Source organism: Ornithorhynchus anatinus, chromosome 1 (assembly GCF_004115215.2).
Source record: "Ornithorhynchus anatinus isolate Pmale09 chromosome 1, mOrnAna1.pri.v4, whole genome shotgun sequence".
Taxonomy (NCBI): Eukaryota; Metazoa; Chordata; class Mammalia; order Monotremata; family Ornithorhynchidae; genus Ornithorhynchus; species Ornithorhynchus anatinus.
In genome coordinates, this window is record NC_041728.1 from 153,725,640 (window position 1) to 153,746,646 (window position 21,007).

The 21,007-nt window shown below is 45.9% G+C and overlaps 1 protein-coding gene across 1 annotated transcript in view; it reads right to left on the bottom strand.

Moving 5' to 3' along the window:
• The window catches only part of RARRES1 (retinoic acid receptor responder 1), a 44,990-nt gene that overhangs the window by 12,439 nt on the left and 11,544 nt on the right, over window positions 1-21,007 (bottom strand). Inside the window, exons 2-3 of the mRNA XM_029075643.2 lie at window positions 11,329-11,391; window positions 8,038-8,218 (exon numbers count right to left, since the gene is read on the bottom strand). Of these exons, the coding sequence (XP_028931476.1) occupies window positions 8,038-8,218; window positions 11,329-11,391 (244 nt within the window). The remainder of the gene's footprint in view (window positions 1-8,037; window positions 8,219-11,328; window positions 11,392-21,007) is intronic.

Sequence of the window (21,007 nt, forward strand, 5' to 3'; positions counted from 1 at the left end):
GACAAGTCACTTAACTTCTCTGTGCCTCAGTTATCCCGTTCTCCTACCTACTTAGGAACTGTCCAACCTAATTTCCTCAGAGCTAACCAGTGCTTAGAACAGCGGTTGATACATAATAAGCGCTTAACAAATGCCATAAAAAATTTCTTCTTGGAGGACATCTGATTTTAGGAGGGCTTTGAAGGTGGGGAGAGTGGAGGTCTGTCAGAAATGAAGGAGGAGGGAGTTTCAGGCCAGAGGGAAGACGTAGGCCAGAGGTCGGCAGCGAGGCGGACGAGATCGAAATAAAGTGAGTAGCTTGGCAACAGAGGAGCAATGTTTATTAAAAAACTCTAATAATAATAATTGTATTTAAGCACTTATTATGTCCCAGGCACAGTTCTAAGCGCTGGAGGGAATACAAGCAAATCAGGATGGACACAGTCCCTGACCCACATGGGGCTCAGAGTCTGAATCCCCATTTTACAGGTGAGGTAACTGAGGCACTGAGAAGTAAAGTGACTTGCCCGAGACCACACAGCAGACAAGTGGCGGAGCTGGGATTAGAACCCATGACCTTCTGACTCCCAAGATCGGCATAGGATGGGGGGAGCTGCTTGAGTGATAAGGGGCAAATCACATAAAAATTGGTTCATTTTCATAAATTCATCAGTAGCATAAAAAGTACACTTTTTAAAATAGGATTTTGAGTTTTCAGGTTTCAAACAGGGATGATAATCTCCCGGGGAATGATGGCTGAGCCTCCGTGCTGAGATTTGGGGATGGAGAACCTTTCCTGAGGGAAGGAGAAGGCGAGCAGAGATGCCACCCACTGCCAAGCGTTGGCAAAGGTTTCTTATCCGCAGGACCTAGTCACTGCTGCCGTGATCTCGGCACAGGGCCGATGCTCCGGCCGTAACGCTATAGCCCAGCAGGCTAATTGCCTTGGTAGCCACCGCGGTCTCTGCTGCCCAGGTTATTCATTCAATAGTATTTCAATAGTATTTATTGAGCGCTTACTATGTGCAGAGCACTGTACTAAGCGCTTGGGATGAACAAGTCGGCAACAGATAGAGACAGTCCCTGCCGTTTGACGGGCTTACAGTCTAATCGTTTTTGATTCCCGCTGGGCTGTTCACCCATCAAGAGGCTCTAGTTTGTTCTAAGTTCTCCTCCAAGAGGCCTTTCCCAGACTCAACCTCACCTCTCCTCATCTCCCACTCCCTTCTGCGTCACCCTAACCCGCTCCCTTTGTTCTTCCCCCCCTCCCACCCCCACTGCACTTATGTACGTATCTGTCATTTTATTTATTTGTATTCATGTCTAGTGGGAGGGAGACAGACCGTAAGCTCCTTTTGGGCAGGGAATGTGTCTGTTTTTTGTTGTATAGTGCTCTGCACACAGTGAGCACTCAATAAGTGTGACTGAATTGAAACTGAATTGAATAAAAGTCAGAAACCTTCACTCCCCGTGGCTTAGCCCCAACAGGCCGAGCCAGGACTGGATCCTAGGTTTCCTGGTACCCAGAGCCAAGCTCTTTCCACTGGACCAACAGCTGTTCACAACTGCCGTGACATGATGAAATTACTTCAGGTGAGTTTTTCCTGAAAAAGTTCTCAGAAAGACAAAGTATTCATAACTGTGTGACTGTGGGCAAGTCACTTCACTACTCTGTGCCTCAGTTACCTCATCTGTAAAATGGGGATTAAGACTGTGAGCCTCGTGTGGGGCAACCTGATTACCCTGTATCTACCCCAGCGCTTAGAACAGTGCTCTGCACATAGTAAGCGCTTAACAAATACCAACATTATTGTTTTAATAGTTCCTCCCCTCTAGCCTGTAAATTCTTTGTGGACAGGGGACATGTCTACCAACTCTGTTGTACTCGCCCAAGGCTTAGCGTAGTGCTCGGCACACAGTAAGTGCTCCATAAATCTGAATGAATGATTGATTGGTTGATTCGGTCATTATTAGCTGATTTTCCATGGTCCTTCATATGTATCTTCCTTTAGACAAATAGCCATATTTTTAAACTGAGGCTCATGCAATTATGTCTAAATCTACTCAGAATAATCTCCACATTTGAGGAAAGGGTGAGGGGCTAAAATTCTAAGGATTTTTTTCCCATATGCATTAGGTAAATAATAACTGCAAAGTCATGATCACCAATACAAAGACAGATGCCCAGAGAAAGTATATTTCAGAGTCACGCATCTTCCCAACAGGGTATTAATCAAATGGTTTAAAACTAAATTTATCACATGTTCACTGATATGCCAGGAAAGCTTAGGAGGTAGGGTCTGAGAATATGTAAAGCAAACGACATTTTCAGCAACATCCTAACGTGCATACATTAAGGGGAAAAAACCCTAACGTTTGTTTCCTGCAACTTTCTCATCATTTATTTTCTCTCTCTTCTTTCATTCACTACACTTTTCCAGCAAACCAACCTTCATCTCCTTTGTTTTGTACTGCTGCTGTGGTCACATATAAATAAGAGTAAGCTTCAAGGCCCTGGAGGGGAAATTAGTAATGCTGAAGATAATCTGATGGGTAACAATGGGCTGATTAAAGACTGAACATAACTCACTATTCTCAATAGTCTTCATGTAAGCAAGCAAAACACAGGCCATCAGAGAATATTCTCTCCTTTTTTCAAGTACTGATGATTGAAGAGAAAACTTTACCCAAGAATTAGAGGGTACACAGTTTGGAAGGTAAAGTAGGTTGGGGTGTTGGGAAGCGGGGAGGCTTTTATGTTGAGGGAGAGCTAGCTTCAGGTCCTATTGTGCTACCTTCATATTTCAAATTCGTTTAGTAAAGCAAGCCCGGTGGTGGAAACATTCAGGCCCCCAGGGGAGGCAGAATGGACGTCGAGGGACACTTGAAGAGAAATAGCTCCTCCTTCCAGCGGCTGCTCCCCAAGAACTATTATTCTTAGAGGTATTGTTTCCCAGAATTTCCTGGGAATGAGACCCAATCGAGTGAAAACATGTCTTCTGGCAGAACTGAATATTATGAATCCTTCATGGGTAAATAGATTTATGTATCAAGATGAATGTCTCAGTCAAAGGAGTAGTATAAAGTCAATGTTTAGAATAAAGACTTGGCTTAGGAGAAGAATGTGGGTTTTGCTATCCTCTTTTATCCTTAATTTCTACTTGTTGTGGTTGAAAGAAGAGATTCTGAAAACCATAACAAGACCGTGAAAGATCTATTTCATCTGCCCTGGAAGCAGAACTCAAAAATTTGTGTGTTTGGAAATTGCCCCTTCTATGAATAATTTTAATATGATTTTTGAAAATTAAAAAAAACTGGATTGTCACGCTAAATTAGTATCTAATGCATCCTTTAGGGATGCAATAAATGTTAAGCGATCATAATGATGATGCCCTACTGCAGCTTTTGGACATAAAAAGTGCTCATCAGTATTGTAAATGGATTAGATCTTTGCTTTAGCAGTATTCAATATACTGCTAAAGGCAGGATAGGCTGAAGAGAATCAAAAAAAGCCATTGCATTACAAATAGACATTATGTTAACAGTGCTTTGAAGTCTTCAGTGGGTAGGGAAGGCTCCGTGTATGTGTGTACACAAACACACATACACATAAATATATAGTGGAAATTTATGTGTGTATGTATGAATGAATGAGAAACAGCATGGGATAGTGGATAGAGCAAGAGCCTGCGAGTCAGAAGGATCTGGATTCTAATCCCAGCCCTGCCACCTGTCTGCTGTGTGACCTTGGGCAAGTCACTTCACATCCTAGTGCCTCAGTTACCTCATCTGGAAAATGGGATTTAAGACTGTGAGCCCCATGTGTGACAGGGCATGTGTCCAACCTAATTCACCCCAACATTTAGTACAGTGCCTAGCACATAGTAAGCGCTTAACAAACATCACTATTATTATTGTGTATGCATATATATGTATGTATCTATGTATAAACTCTCAGAAAGGTTATCTAACCTTACTTTTGCTGACACTCTCCTCTCCTGATTCTCCTCCTATCTCTCTGATTGTTCCTTCTCGCGGCTCCTCCTCTGCCTCCCATCATCCTCTAAATCTGGGTGTCCCTCAAGGCTCAGTTCTAGGTCCCCTTCTATTCTCCAGTTACACCCACTCCCTCTCTCTCAAGGTTCCAACTGCTATTTCATTGCAGATGATTCCCAAATTGACCTCTCCAGCCCTGACATCTCTCTCCTTCTCTGCAGTCCCACATACCCTCCCTCCTGCCTTCAGAACCTCTCTATTGGGATGTCCTGCCCACAGCTCAACCTTAAAACGTCCAAAACAGGACTCATCTTCTCATCCGAACCTTGTCTCCGCATATCTTTTCCTATTTCTGTAGATAGGACCGCCATCCTCCCCGTCTCACAAGCCCATAACCTTAGCATTATCATCGACTCATCTCTCTCGTTCAACCCTCACATTCGATCTGTCCGCAAATCCTCAGTTCTACCTTCACTCCAGCTCTAGAATTTCCCCTCCCCTCTCCATCCAAACTGCTAGCACTCTGATCCAAGCACTCATCATTTCCTGTTTTGACTATTGCAGCAGTCTCCTCGCCGAACTCCCTGCCTCCTTTCTCTCCCTTCTCCAATTCGTACTACACTCTGCTGCCCGGATCATTTTTCTAAAAAACCACTCGGACCATATCACCCCCCCTCCTCAAAACCTTCCGAAGGTTGCCCGTCCACCGCCACATCGATCAGAGACTCAGCTTTAAGGCACTCGATCAGCTCTCCCTTCCATAAATTTGCTGATTTCCTACAACCACTCAGCCTACACATTCGATCTATTTTCTGTAAATCGGTCTTGACTATCCCACCACCGACCCCTTGCCCACGTTCTCCCCCAAGACTTTATCGACTTCCCGCGTCACTTTTCCCCCCATCTCCCTCCCCCTCACTTTCTTCCACCACACTCTCCACCTTCAGTACCCTCCTAAAATCACAGATTCGAGAGACCTTCCCAGGCTAAAGCCTGTATTTTCTCTAACCACCCTCCCCATCAACTATGAACCTGGGTATCTACCCCTTAAGCACTCTGATACTCATCCAGCTCCACAGTACTTATGTGAATCAATCAGTTGTATTTACTGAGCGCTTGCTGTGTGCAAGGCACTGTACTAAGTGCTTGGGAGAGTAGCACACATTATAACAGATGCGTTCCCCGCCCACAAGATAATCTCATTCTCTACTATTTCCCTTATTCCTAATCGATTTTCATGCCTGTCTCCCTCTATAGACTGTAAACTCCTTCTGGGCAGGGATTGTACCACCCCTGTAAGGTACTTGTGGGCAGGGAACGTGTCTACCAAATTTGCTATATTGGACTCTCCCAAATGCTGAGTACAGTGCTCTGCTTACATTAAGCTCTCAATAAATGGGATTGATTAAACCCCATTTTGTAGGTGAGGAAATTAAGGCACGGAGAAGTTAGGTGACTTACCCAAGGTCACGCGGTGGGGATTAGAACCCCCGGGTTTTGTTTTTGCTTTTTTTAAAAAATATATTATTATTATTATGGCATTTGTTAAGCGCTTACTCTGTGCCAGGCACCGTTCGAAGCACCGGGGTAGATACAAGGTCATCAGGTTGGACAAAGTCCCTGTCCCACATGGGGCTCACAGTCTTATTCCCCATTTCGCAGATGAGGGAACTGAGCCGCAGCGAAGTTGTGACTTGCCTAAGCTCACATAGCGACACGTGGCTGAGCCGGAATTAGAATCCATGACCTTCTGACTCCCGGGCCTATGCTCTAGCCACTAGGCCCTGCTGCTTCTCTACGGTGTTTGTAAAGTGCTTACTATGTGCCAGGGGTTGTTCTAAGCGCTGGGGTAGCTACAAGTTAATCAGGTTGAACCCAGGCCATGTTCTACATGGAACTCACAGTCTGAATCCCCATTCTAGAGATGAGGCACAGAGAAGTGAAGTGACTTACCCAAGGTCACACAGCAGATAAGTGGCAGAAATGGGACCGGAGCCCAGGTCTTTCGCTCTGTCCACTTGGCCACGCTGCTTCTCTGTTGCACTGTACTCTCTCAAGACCTTAGTACAGTGCTCTGCACACAGTCAGCACTCAATAAATGCCATTGATTGATAGGGAGAACCAGCATCATCCCCATTTTACAGATGGATAAATAGGCACAGCGAGGTTATCACGTACCCAAGGTCTCACACAAGGCCAAGAGCTCAGTTGGGACTAGAACTCAGGTCTTTTGGCTTCCAGGGCTATAACCTTCCCACTAGGTCCTGCTTCCTTATCTATAAAATGGAATATCACATGTTTCCCCCTAACTTACAGGAATGTTGTGAGGAGCATACTGGGAAAGAGCATGGCCTAGTGGGAAAAGGATGGGCCTGGGGGGGGGGGTTCTAATCCCTGCTACGTGACCTTGGGCAAGCCACCTAACTTCTCTATGTCTTAGTTTCCTCATTTACAAAAATGGGGCTTAACCAATCAGTAGTGTTTATTGAGAGCTGACTGTGTGCAGAGTGTTGAACTCAGCACTTAGGAGAGTCCACGTTCCCTGCCCACAGGTAGATTACAGTTTAGGGAAGGAGACGGACATACAATAAATAAATTAGAGCTATATGCAGAAGTGCTGTACGGCTGAGGGAGGGGTGAATAAGGGTGCAAATCCAAATGGAGGACTAAATGCCTATTTTCCCTCTCTCTGAGACTTTAAGCCCCATGTGAAAGAACTAGGACTGTGTCCAATCTGACTGGGCAGATAGTAAGTGCTTTAACAAATAGCACATCTAGTATTAATTATTATTTATGACTGAGTGAATAGAGCAGGGCCCTGGGCATCAAAAGGTCACGGGTTCCAATCTCACATCCACCGCTCGTCTGCTGGGTGACCTTGGGTGAGTTACTTCGCTTCTCTGGGCCTCAGTTCCCCCATCTGTAAAATGGGGATTGAGACCGGGAGCCCCACATGGGACAGGGACTGTGTCCAACCCGATTTGCTTGTATCCACCCCAGTGCTTAGTACAGTGCCTGGCACACAGTAAGAGCTTAACAAATACCACAGTTAATATTATTATTATTATTATATTCCTTTTCCCAGAGTTTTTGCTCTTGCTAAGGAGCGAGAACGGGACTGGTAGTCAGGAGACCTGGGAGACAGAGCATCTGCTGACAAGCGAAAGAATAATGTTGGTATTTGTTAAGCACTTACTATGTGCAGAGCACTGTTCTAAGGGCTGGGGGAGATACGGGGTCATCAGGTTGTCCCACGTGAGGCTCACAGTTAATCCCCATTTTACAGATGAGAGAACTGAGACCCAGAGAAGTTAAGTGACTTGCCCACAGTCACACAGCTGGCAAGTGGCAGAGCCTGGATTCGAACCCATGACCTCTGGCTCCCAAGCCCATGCTCTTTCCACTGAGCCACGAGTACTCACTGTACTCTCCTTTCCACATTCAGAATCTGAGGAGATTGCATCACTTGACTTAGGGGATTCAACAGGCAGGTTTTCTCACCAATCAGACCCCACCTGGGGAAGCTAAGCAGTATGGCACAGGATCTGGGGATACAGCACGGGCCTGGGAGCCAGAAGGATCTGGGTTCTAATCCTGGCTCCACCACATAATTATAATAATGATGATGGTATTTGTTAAGCGCTTACTATGTGCAGAGCACTGTTCTAAGCGCTGGGGGAGATTCAGGGTAATCAGGTTGTCCCACGTGAGGCTCACAGTCTTCATCCCCATTAGACAGATGAGGGAACTGAGGCACAGAGAAGTGAAGGGACTTGCCCACAGTCACACAGCTGACAAGTGGCAGAGCCGGAATTCAAACCCATGACCTCTGACTCCCAAGCCCGGGCTCTTTCCACTGAGCCACGCTGCTTCTCTGATGCAAAAGTGATGCAAAAGTAGGGTGAGGACAGGGTAAGGTTGGGAAGATAAAGAGTTCAGTTTTGAGCGTGGACTTTGAGCCAATTTTCTTCCTCCAAAATTATCATCTCTCTTACCGAAGAATGTTATCCTTTTTTCAGATTTAAGAGAGAGAGAGATAGTTTACCGTCGACTTGCGCATACCAGGTATTTTGGTTCCCTTGGTAGGTTTGGCCAGTTGCTTCAGTTGCTTGTAGATCTGGACAGCCTCCAGGTCTCTCTCATCCTCTCCTGTGACGTGCGTGCAAGTGATGTTGACAGAAGGTCTGGGTTTGTTATTGCTGAAGACTACTGTAGCGAAACAGGTCCCCGCGTATTCATTTTCCTACGAACAAAGAATTGTGATCAAAGTCGTAGACCTAAGACACTTTCCCTAGAAATATGATGGGCATATTTCAACTCTCTTACTCCCCTTTCACTGTGCGAGTGCATTCCTCTTCAGTCCAAGGTGGCTGCACCGTGTATGTCAATGCCATAGTCTCAGCTGGTCAGGTTTTGGGACAGTCTGCCTGCTGTGTGACCTTGGACAAGTCATTTAACCTTTCTGTGCCTCTGCTCCCTTATAGGTAAAACGGAGATCGAACATCTGTTCTCTCTGCCCCGTTGACTGCAAGCTCCACGTGGGGCCCCAAGTTTCTGCCCCAGCTCTTAGCACAGTACTTCGTGGCCTAGTGGAAAGAGCATGGGCTTGGGAGTCATTCATTCATTCAATAGTATTTATTGAGCGCTTACTACGAGCAGAGCACTGGTTCTGATCCTGCCTCTGCTACATGTCTGCTGCGTGACCTTGGGCAAGTCAGTTCACTTCGCTGAGCCTCAGTTCCCTCAATTGTAAAATGGGGATGAAGACCGTGAGCCCCATGTGGAACAGGGACTGTGTCCAACTGGATTACCCCCAGCGCTTAGAAGAGTGCTTTTCACACAGTAAGTGCTTAACAAATGCCACTATTATTATTATTATTACTTGGCACAAAGTAAGCATTTAAGTAAAACAATTATGATTATTTTTCCACTTCTACCCTCCTGTCTTTTATTGCATCGGTTTAGTCACATATCTGCTGTGTGACCTTGGGCAAGTCACCTCACTTCTCTGTCCCTCAGTTATCTCATCTGTAAAATGGGGATTGAGACTGAGCCCCACGTGGGACAGGGACTGTGTCCAATCCAATTTGCTTGTATCCACCCCAGTGCTTAGTAGAGTGCTTGGCACATAATAAGCGCTTAATAAATACCATAATTATTATTATTCTTGAGCCAAGTCTTTACTAAGGAAACAAACTGTATTTTTCCAATTTTATCTATAAGGCGGTGTAAACTCTCCAGAATATGAATTGTCTGAAGACTCTTCATTTATAGTATCTGGAAGTTTCTAAAATTACGACCTGCGTCCGCTTTGATTTTCTTATATCCCGCTACGACTTAGCTCAGCGGTTGGCCCAAAGTAAATGCTTAATAAATACCACAGCCAACTAACCAACCAGGGGACAACTGATTTGGCACAGCAGACCCATGTCTGGGAATTATCATACTTGGTAAGGAACAATAAATTCCTTAAACTCCAGCAGCTTCAGGAATCCTGAATTGAATGACGGGCCCATCTTGAATACATCTCAATTAAAAGGGATGCAGTGCTGGCTATCAAACAGGGTTGGATTAATCCTACCCATTAAATGAGTCATTTTTATCCTTTCAATCAATCAGTTAATGGTATTTATTAAGCACTTCGCTGCGTGCAGAGCACTGTACTGACTGCTGGGGAGAGTCCCCTATGGTAGAGTTGGTAGACGTGTTCCTTGCCCACAAGGAGCTTGAAGTCTCTGTTTTGGCCTTTTTCAGCAATTGAGAATTATCCCAGTTTAAAAAACAAATCACAAGCCCTCTGACTTGCAACTATGGCATATGACTTCCACATCTGACCTCTGTGTGAGTCAGTCTGGCTAGTAACTAAAAGGAAAAACTGCTAGTGAGAAGCAGCAGGGCCCAGTGGATAGAGGATGGGCCTGGGAGGCAGTAGGACCTGGGTTCTGATGCCGGCTCCTCCACTTGTCTGTTGTGTGACCTTGGACAAGTCCCTTAACTTCTGTATCTCAGTTACCTCATCTGCAAAATGGGGATGAAGACTGTGAGTCCCATGTGGGACATGAACTGCGGCCAACTTGATTAGCTTGTATCCACCCCAGAGCTTAGAATGGTGCCTGGCACACACTAAAAAAATAAATTAATGCTAAAGGGAAAAAAGGAGACCCACACCTCTTCCATTTTGCTTCCTTCCTTCCCTATCTTTCCCACTCTCTCTGACTTCTGTTCCTTCCCGGCTTGACTGCAGTGAAGTGCCGTGTCTAGGACAACTTTAGGAGTGATTCAGAGGAAATAAACGTTCCGTTAATACCTTTCACCTGAATGAAATTTTCCCCTTTATCTAGTCTTTACCTGGGGCATTGAGCATGCACAGCCACAAAACCCCTCTATTTTCCTCAACCCTGAGAACATGCAGAATTCCCGTTCACATGAATGTGCAAGAAGAGGTTCTCGTGTGTGGACTTGCTTCCCGGGACCCGTGTGCACTTTACCGAAAGGTTAATTGAGTCATATTGAGTCTTTCATAAGTGCAGAGCTTTGCCACCGAAAATACTGTGGAGAGTCACAGAATCATCCGTGTGACATAATGCTGCACACGGGACTGCCTTAGCTCGTTATGAGCAGGGGATGTGTCTGCTAATTCTGTTGGATTGTAATCAATCGATGCTAATTATTGAGCGTTTACTATGTGCAGAGCACTGTACTAACCGCTTGGGAGATTACGATACAACAGAATTAGTACTCTCCCAAGCGCTCTGCACACCGTAAGTGCTCAATAAATACCTTCGATTGCTTGATTAGCGCAAACAATTCCTGATTTATCTTCCCTTACTTCCACCTACAGCTCTGGCTGCAGGCAAAGTCAGAAGTGCTTTCCACCTCTTCTTCCTGCGTGTGCTTTCTCTGTCTTATCTGCCCTGCACTTGGCTGGGTCCACAAAGTTGCCCCAGTTGGAAAGTCGGGCCCTTCTCTGGTCGGTGCCACCGATGTTGAAGCCTCATTAATCTCTGCTATACTGCGGCATGATTATCAGCTAGCCCAACAGAAATTTTGTGGCTTAGAAAGGGTTACATAAATCAGTCATCAGTTCTTGACTGAAAAGATCTCCGGCTCGGAAATTCTAAAAGAGAGCGAAGAGACAAGCGATCTCTTGTTTTCTTACAAGACGATGATTCCATGAAATCCTTTTTTTTTTTTTTTTAACAGAGCACTTGAGTGTAAATGAGTAGGTCTGTGCATCTGTGGACGCTGTTGTTAAAATCAGTACCTTATTTGGGGACTTCATGTAGGATTTTCTAAAAAGAAAATAATGCTCTTGATAGAAAATGACATAGATGATTAGAGAATGTAACTTACCTCTGAGGCATATTTACTTGTGGTAAACACTACATCAATCCTCTGTCCCTTTTCTGGATTAACCTGAAATTAGAAATGAGGTTTTAGTACAGTGGAAATTGCCACCCCGGAGACCATGCTTGCTTTTCTAGTTTGACCTTCTCATGTTATTGATCAAAGTTCATATTCACGAAGGGAACTTTTTTTGTATTTGTTAAGTGCTTACTATGTGCCAGGCACTCTACTAAGTACTGGGGTAGATACAAGCTAATCAGATTAGACCCAGCCTACGTCCCACATGGGGCTCACGGTCTGAATCCTCATTTTACAGATGAGGTCACTGAGGCACAGAGAAGTTAAGTGACTTGCCCAAGGTCACACAGCAGACAAGGGGCATAGGCGGGATTAGAACTCAGGTTCTTCTGACTCCCAGGCCCGTGCTCTACCCACTAGACCATGGTCCTTCTCATTTATTTACTTATAAAAACATGCTCTACTCTATAAAAGATCTCAATTTTTGGAATGAACCCATAAGCCAGGGGATCTAATCCCAGCTATGCTGCTTGCCTGCTTCCCCACTTTTAATAATAATAATAATAATAATAATAATGTTCACATTTGTTAAGCGCTTACTATGTGCAGAGCACTGTTCTAAGCACTGGGGGAGACACAGGGTAATCAGGTTGTCCTACGTGAGGCTCACAGTTAATCCCCATTTTACAGATGAGGTAACTGAGGCACAGAGAAGTGAAGTGACTTGCCCACAGTCACACAGCTAAGTGGCAGAGCCGGGAGTCGAACCCATGACCCCTGACTCCGAAGCCCAGGCTCTTTCCACTGAGCCACGCTGCTTCTCAAAGACTTCTAAAACTCTTCTTTTAGACTGTGAGCCCATTGTTGGGTAGGCACTGTCTCTATCTGTTGCCGAATTGTACTTTCCAAGCGCTTAGTACAGTGCTCTGCACACTATAAGCGCTCAGTGAATACAATTGAATGAATGAATGATCTTGGGTAAGTCATTTAATTTTTCAGGACCTCAGTTTTCTCATCTGCAAAATGGTGATTCAATACCCGTGCTCTCTCCCACTTGGACTCTGTGAGCCCCGTCTGGGACAAGAACTGACATGGACCTGATTTTTTGGTAATCTACTCCGGTGGTTGGTACAGTGCTCGGCACATAGTAAGCACTTAAAAAAATACCACAATCATTATTTTTATTATTAAACCAGAATAGGCTGGAACCGAAAAAGTTGTAGGACACTTGTCCTGGGGAAAAATTATTTTGCCTTCGACACGCCTCCTTCTCCAACCCAAGTGGTTTTGAGGCAGGGGATGGGGCAGAGAGGGAGTTCTAGATGGCTCCTACCCAAATGGTGCCGCTCTCTTTCTTCCTCCACCCCGCCGGCCTAAACCGGGCACACCTGATTTGAGCCTTTTGACATCTTCATTCTTCCTCCCGGGAACAGATAGGATAATAATAATGTTGGCACTTGTTAAGCGCTTACTATGTGCAGAGCACCGTTCTAAGCGCTGGGGTAGATACAGGCTAACCAGGTTGTCCCACGTGAGGCTCACAGTCAATCCTCATTTTACAGATGAGATAACTGAGGCACAGAGAAGTTAAGTGACTGGCCCATAGTCACACAGCTGCCTCAGTTACCTCATCTGTAAAATGGGCATTAAGATTGTGAGCCTCACGTGGGATAACCTGATGATCCTATATCTACCCCAGTGCTTAGAACAGTGCTCTGCACATAGTAAGCGCTTAACAAATACCAACATTATTAAGTGGCAGAGCCGGGATTCGAACCCATGACCTCTGACTCCCAAGCCCAGGTTCTTTCCACTGAGCCACGCTGCTTCTCTAATGTGAAGCAGCGTGGTCTTAGCAGAAAGAGCACGAGCCTAGGAGTTAAAGGACCTAGGCTCTCACCCCAGCACCACCACCACTTGTCTGCCTCGGGCGAGTTATTTGACTTCTCTGTGCCTCAGTTATCTCATCTGTAAAATGGGAATTGAGACTGTGACATTCATATGGGGCGTGGGCTGTGCCCAACCTGGTTAGCTTGTATCTACCCCAGAGCTTAGTACAGCTCCTGGCACATAGTAAGAACTTAAAAAATACCATAAAAAATGTGCCTCACTTCTCCAGATCCCTTCTTGGGGCCAGGCTGACTCCTTGTCCCCCTCCCAAGCTCCTTCCCCGGCATTCATCTCTGACCTATTTATTTTGTTAATGAGATGAACATCACCCTGATTCTATTTATTTGCTATTGTTTTAATGAGATGTTCTTCCCCTCGATTCTATTTATTGCCATTGTTCTTGTCTGTCGGTCTCCCCCGATTAGACTGTAAGCCCGTCAAAAGGCAGGGACTGTCTCTATCTGTTACCGATTTGTACATTCCAAGTGCTTAGTACAGTGCTCTGCACATAGTAAGTGCTCAATAAATACTATTGAATGAATTAATGAATGAATGACCTCGGGCTCCCTCCTTAAGCCCTAAGATCAACAAGTCATCGTTGACTTGGTTCCCTCTCTCTCCTTCCCGCGGCCCCCTCTGTTCTAGCCGTCGCTGCCTCTTCCACCGGTGACGGACCGTGAAGAGAATAATTGTCTTTCACCCTTGTCTACTTATCCTTGGTTGGGGGTGGGGATGGAAGGTCAGGGAGCCATGATTGTCTTGGCCCCCCTCACTTCTACCCACCAACCTATGGCCACTTGTCCCCTGAGAGAGAGGCCCGTGGGACTCTGGAAGCAAGAGCGGCCTGGCTAGCAGCAGAAGCAGAGAAAACCAAGCGGAAAGGAGGGACTGACATGGCGGAGGCGGGATGACACGGAGAGAGATGAGAAAAGAACGGCGGGAGAATCTGTAACACAATACCGCAAGCAAAAGTGAGGAACAAAGAATAAGAGGTAATTGAAAAGAGGAAAAACAAGTGGCAGAGAAGGAGTCACCAGGGGTGCGTAAGAAAGACCTAGAGAAATGGGGGGTCAGGGTACTGGGGCAGAGAGAGAGAGACAAGGGAGACGATAAGGAGTGTGGCTTAGTGGAAAGAGCCGGGGCTTGGGACTCAGAGGTCATGGCTTCTAATTCCGGCTCCACCGCTTGTCAGCTGCGTGACCTTGGGCAAGTCACTTAACTACTCTGTGCCACAGTTCCCTCGTCTGTAAAAATGGGGATGAAGACCGTGAGCCCTACGTGGGACAACCTGATTACCCTGTATCTACCCCAGTGCTTAGAACAGTGCTCGGCACATAGTAAGCGCTAAGCAAATACCAACATTATTATTATTATTATAAGGAAAGAGAGCGGTTTGGGAAAATGAGTAAGGGAGAGAATTATAGGGAAAGAGGTAGAGGGGTAAAGGGCACCTCTACTGAGACTGGGTATTTCCACTAATTTCCCCTGGCCTGGAACTTTGCTCCCTGTAACTCAATCCGATAGACGCCGCCTCTCCTCATGTTCAAAACCTTCCCAACCCGCCGAGTCACAACTCAACAGCCACCTCTACCACTGATGTATTTATCTTCCCCTTCTTCAGAACTCTGTACACGGGCACCATCGATTCTCCATTCAACGAAAGGCACCCTGCAGGTTTGAGCACCCACGATTTGTAAAACGCGGAGGTGCACCGTGGGCCCGGATCCATTGGCCCCACCCCTAGCCTTCTGTCCATTTGCCACGGGGAAGCCTTTCATTCATTCATTCAATCGCATCCAGTGAGCATCCAGTGGACTAAACGTTTGGGAGAATACAATATAACAAGAAACAGACACGTTCCTGCCCACCACGAGCTCAAGCCTTGGCGAGCGACAGCGGCGACACGTATAGGGCAGTATTGGTCACACATGACACTATCGCTCACACGTGGCACTTCTGCTCGCACGCAAACCACGGCCAGCTGTTGCTTTAGTCCCCAGCCCCTCCAAATGCCACCTGAAAGTACAGCTAGAAAGCTTTCCCTTAGGACTTTTGAGCTTATTTACACTCTCCTCAGAACTTAGGTACATATATCTATCTATATCTACATAGATATAAATATGAATATACCCACACAATACATATTTTACACTCAATTACATATATATGTATATATATATATGCATATATAATTATGGTACTTGTTAAGCACTTCTATGTGCCAAGCCCTGTTCTAAACACCGGGATAGAAGCTAATCAATTTGAGCGCAGTGCCTGTCCCACATGGGGTTCGCTGTCTAAGTAGGAAGGAATAGGATTTAATCCCCATTTCACAGATGAGGGAAGGGAGGCCCAGAGAAGTTAGGTGGCTTGTCCCAGTTCACACAGCCAACACGTGGCGGAGCAGGAAATAGAAGCCAGCTCCCTCGATTCCCAGGCTTGTGCTCTTTCCACTAGGTCACGCTGCTTCCCTGTGTATACATATATGTACCCAGTTATTTATTTTGACCACTTGAGTTGTAAATATGTTTATATTTGTCTCCCCCATGAGAGGGTAAATTTTTTGTGGGCAGGAAATGGGTCATTTTATTTTTGCTGCAGTGCATTGCAACAAGTAGATGCTCTGAGAGGGCATTCCTAGCAGAGACAGGGATAGCTTTGATTTTTTTTTTTTAAATGGCATTTGTTAAGTGCTTAATATGTACCAGGCACTCTCTTTCTACTGCCCACCCCATACACTCCGCTCCTCGGCCGCTCACCTCCTCACAGCCCCCAGTTCACGCCTGTCCCGCCGTCGACCCCCGGCCCACGTCCTCCCGCTGTCCCGGAACGCCCTCCCTCCTCACCTCCGCCAAACTAACTCTCTTCCCCTCTTCAAAGCCCTACTGAGAGCTCACCTCCTCCGGGAGGCCTTCCCAGACTGAGCCCCCATTTCCCTCTGCTCCTCCTCCCCTCCCCGTTCCCCCCGTCCCGCCCTCTACTCTTCCCCTTCCCCTCCCTTCAGCACTGTGCATATTTGTATATATTATTTATTACCCTATTTATTTTGTTAATGATGTGTATATCTCTACGATTTTATTTATCTTGATGATGTCTGTGCAAGACTGCTTGTTTTGTTTTGCTTTGCTGTCTCCCCCGTTTAGACCGTGAGCCCGTTATTGGGCTAGGGATTGTCTCTATCTGTTGCCGAATTGTATACTCCAAGAGCTTAGTACAGTGCTCTGCACATAGTAAGCGCTCAATAAATACTATCGGATGAATGAATGAACTACGTACTGAGGTAGATACAAGATAATCAGATTGGACACAGTCCAGATCCCACAGGGGGCTCACAGTCTTAATTCCCAATTTACAGATGAGGTAACCGAGGCCGAGAAGTTCCATCTCCCTGGGATCCCACCGTGTGTGGCGGCGTCCCTCGTTCATTCATTCAATAGTATTTACTGAGCACTTACTATGTGCAGAGCACTGTACTAAGCGCTTGGAATGTACAGATCGGTAACGGAATTAAACCCCCCCTCCCCACTCCTCTGTTCCCACTTGTAGCCCCACCTCCTCTTCTCCGGCCCGGCACGGGAAGGGAGACGGGGCAGACCGGGGACAGGAGGGGGAAACGGCCGCTGCGCTATGAATTATCAAGAGCAAAATTTTAGTCCATGTCTCCCCAGTCCTCAAGAACCTCCAGTGGTGTCCATCCACCTCCGCCTCAGACAGAAACTCTTCCCCATTGGCTTGAAAGCACTCCATCAGCTATCCCTATCTTACTTCACCTCAGTGACCTCCTATTACGGTCCAGCCCACACACTCCGCTCCTCTGGCGCCGGCTCACTCACTGGGCCCCGATCTCGTCTATCTCGCTGCCGACCCCTTTCCCGCATCCTCTCCCTAGCCTGGAACTTCCTCCCCCTCCCTGTACACCAGACCACCGCTCTCTCCACCTTCACAATATGACTAAGGGCACATCTCCTCCAAGAGGCCTTCCCCAGTTAAGTCCTCTTTTCCCTGGCTCGCCGCCCTCCCGCCCGGGTCATCTGCGCCCTTTGGATGTTTGATATTTGCCCCACCCACAATCCCACAGCACTCATTCATTCATTCACTGGTATTTATTGAGCGTTTACTATGTGCAGAGCACTGAACTAAGCGCTTGGAATGTACAATTCGGCATCGCTTATGTATACGTCTTTAAATTACATATTATAAAACACTTATTTATCCCTGCTCTGCCACTTGTCAGCTGTGTGACTATGGGCAAGTCACTTAACTTCTCGGCGCCTCAGTTCCCTCATCTGTAAAATGGGGATTAAGACTGTGAGCCTCACATGGGACAATCTGATTACCTTGTATCTACCCCAGCACTTAGAACAGTGCTCTGCACACAGTAAGCGCTTAATACCAACATTATTATTATTTATTCACATTGAGGTCTGTCTCCCTTTCCCTCTCTAGACTGTAAGCTCATTGTGGGCAGGGAATGGGTCTCGATTTAGTTGTATTCTCTCAAGCGCTTAGAACAGTGCTCCACACGTAGTAAGCACTCAGTAAATATGTCTGATGGATTGATTCTGACTCCTCTATGCTTCTCCTCCGTGGCTCAGTGGAAAGAGCACGGGCTTTGGAGTCAGGGGTCATGAGTTCGAATCCCAGCTCTGCCACTTGGCAGCTGTGTGACTGTGGGCAAGTCACTTAACTTCTCTGTGCCTCAGTTGCCTGATCTGTAAAATGGGGATTAAGACTGTGAGCCCCACGTGGGACAACCTGATGACACTGTGTCTACCCCAGCGCTTAGAACAGTGCTCTGCACATAGTAAGCGCTCAACAAATACCAACAATATCATTATTATTATTAGACTGTTAGCTTCTTGTAGGCAGGGGACATATCTCGTGTTTATACTTTCCTAAGCACTTAAATAGGGCAGTGGCTGCTCGATAATCAATCGTATTTATTGAGCACTTACTGTGTGCAGAGCACTGTACTAAGCTCTTGGGAGAGTACAACACAGTGTAACAGACACATTCTTTGACCACAACAAGTTATAAATATCATTACTTCTACTAATAGCAATAATAACAACTGTCGTATGTATTAAGCACTGACTATGTCCTATGCTCTGTACTAAGCACTAGGATTGATAGAGAAGAGTCCGATCATAGACAATCCCCGGCCACCCTGGGGCTCAGAGTCTAAATAGGAGGGAGAACGGGTATTGGATCCCCATTTTACAGATGAGGAAACAAGCGAGATGTGAAGTGACTTGCCCAAGCTTTCGCAGCCGACAAAAGGCAGAGCCTGGATTAGAAAGCAGGACCTCTGGCTCCCAGGGTCTTTTCGCTAAGCCACGCTGCTTCTCTTCACACTGTTACTACTATTTATAAAGGGAAACAGTGGTATCCAGCATGGAAAGGGGATGAAGAACAGGAGCCTAGAAGCTTTAGAGTAAAATATGAAGCGTCGAGTTAGGTCTCCGTTGGTAGGAGGGTAGGGCTTATGGCCTCAGCCCAAAAGCTTCGACTGGGGATCCTACCGAAATCTTGTTTTGAATAAGCTCGACTACAGTCCTCGATGCAAGAGTAGACAGCACTTTCATGTTCCGGGAGAATTTCGTTCGATTTCTTTATGATAACACACCCTTGAAAGAAGCGGCGTGGCTCAGTGGAAAGAGCCTGGGCTTGGGAGTCAGAGGTCATGAGTTCGAATCCCCGCTCTGCCACCTGTCAGCTGTGTGACTGTGGGCAAGTCACTTCACTTCTCTGTGCCTCAGTTACCTCATCTGTCAAATGGGGATCAAGACTATGAGCCCCACGTGGGACAACCTGATTACCCTGTATCTACCCCAGCGCTTAGAACAGTGCTCGGCACATAGTAAGCGCTTAATAAATACCAACACCCTTGGAAACTGTAGCATATTCATTTATTCAGTACCCAGATCCCTACAACTGAAGGATCTGAAACCATCTGAAAGTCTCCATTTCTGTTCCATTTGTCCCCACTTAAAAAGGGGACTTGGAAAGTAGCTAGGGGAAAGAAACCAACTACATTAAAAATAGATCTTTAGTTTCGATTCGGATCTCTTTGTAGTAAGAGGAAAGGAATTTCAAACTTATTAGGAATTTCAAACTTATTTCCCTGTTTTTTAAGGGCTAAGAGGGACAGAAACTAGTAAGTCTTGGTCCTCTCGATCAAGTTAAAATGAACCCAGTGAGAGAGGAATGGTTCCCCACAATTACTGGAGCATAAACGAGAGATTAGAACTCTGCCACAGTCTGTCATATTTGGAAGGTATCCTCCGTAACAGTTCCAATTCATGGGTTTATTTTATGCCCCTTTGTAAATTACACATACTTCAAGCTGAGTTGTGTTGATCAAAAATATGCTTATTATTTTGTTCTTTTTTGTTTTAGTTTATGAAAACAAGCTGCCCCCATATTTCCCAAAGGCCCCTTTCTTGTCTTATGGGTCACAGGTCATTATGAGTTTGTAAAGTTCTCTTAGATAAGGATTTTCAATCACAGGGTTCTGCAGATAACAATTTGTGCTTTTTTAAGTTTATGGGTTTCAGAGTCAACATGACCAAAATATTCTTTTAGGATCACGCCTTTACCACGGCTTTTTTTAAAAAAACTTCTCTCACAGAGTAGTGTTTCAAAAATTAAAGATTTTGATAAATAATTCTCAGAGTCCATCAGCTTTAATAACAATAAGTATGATAATAATAATTATTAAGGTTTTTGTTAGGTGCTTACTATGTGCCAGGCACTGTACTAAGTTCTGGGGTGGATACAAACAAATCGGGTTGGACACAGTCCCTGTCCCACGTAGGGCTCATAGTCTTGATCCCCATTTTTCAGATGAGATAACTGAGGCACAGAGAAGTGAAGTGACTTGCCCAAGCTCACACAGCAACCCAGTGGTGGAGCCGGGATTAGAACCCACAACCTCCTGACTCCCGGGCCCGTGCTCTATCCACTACACCACATTGTTTTAAGGTAGGGATTAAAACTACTTGTCGAAAGCACACACAATCACTTTTTAAAAACATGTTTTTGACCCACTGAAACTGGACTACAGAAAAGCCCAAAACTTCTGGGTTGTCAAGACAGATGGGCACCATATGCGAACTGAATGGGTTTAAGAAACTATGGCAGAGGCCAGTGAACAGGAAATACATATACCTCATCGAGTTGCGTGAACACTCATCTGATAACCTCGGCGTGCCAGAGCAGTAGCGACGGGAGGCGGTGATAATAGAGCCGGCAGCCACGGCGGTGACTATAATACGGGGAACGAAAGTCACCACTGTTTTCTCTTGCCTTTTCCCCCTACAGCTGCTCTGCCACTTACTGAATTCCCAGGAGTGGCATTGGTATTTCTTGATTTTATGGTATCTGTTCAGCATTTGCTATGTGCCAGGCAAGTACTAAGTACTTGTGTAGGTACAAGCTAATCAGGTTGGAAACAGTCCGTGGCCCACAAGGACCTCGCAGGCTTCATCCCCATTTTACAGATCAGGTAAAAGAGGCACAGAGAACTTAAAGTGACGTGCCCAAGGTCACACAGCAGACAAGTGGCAGAGCGAGGATTAGAAACCGGGACCCTGTGACTCCCAAGCGCATGCTCTGTTCACTAGGCTTCGCTGCTTCTCGGAGTACCTTCTCAGGCCACGCTGCCCTTTATTGAACTGTACTAAGTCCTTGATCTAATTTCTTTTCTTCATCGTCTGCCTTTCCAACCAACCAATCAATCGATTGTATTTATTGAGCACTTACTGTGTGCAGAGGA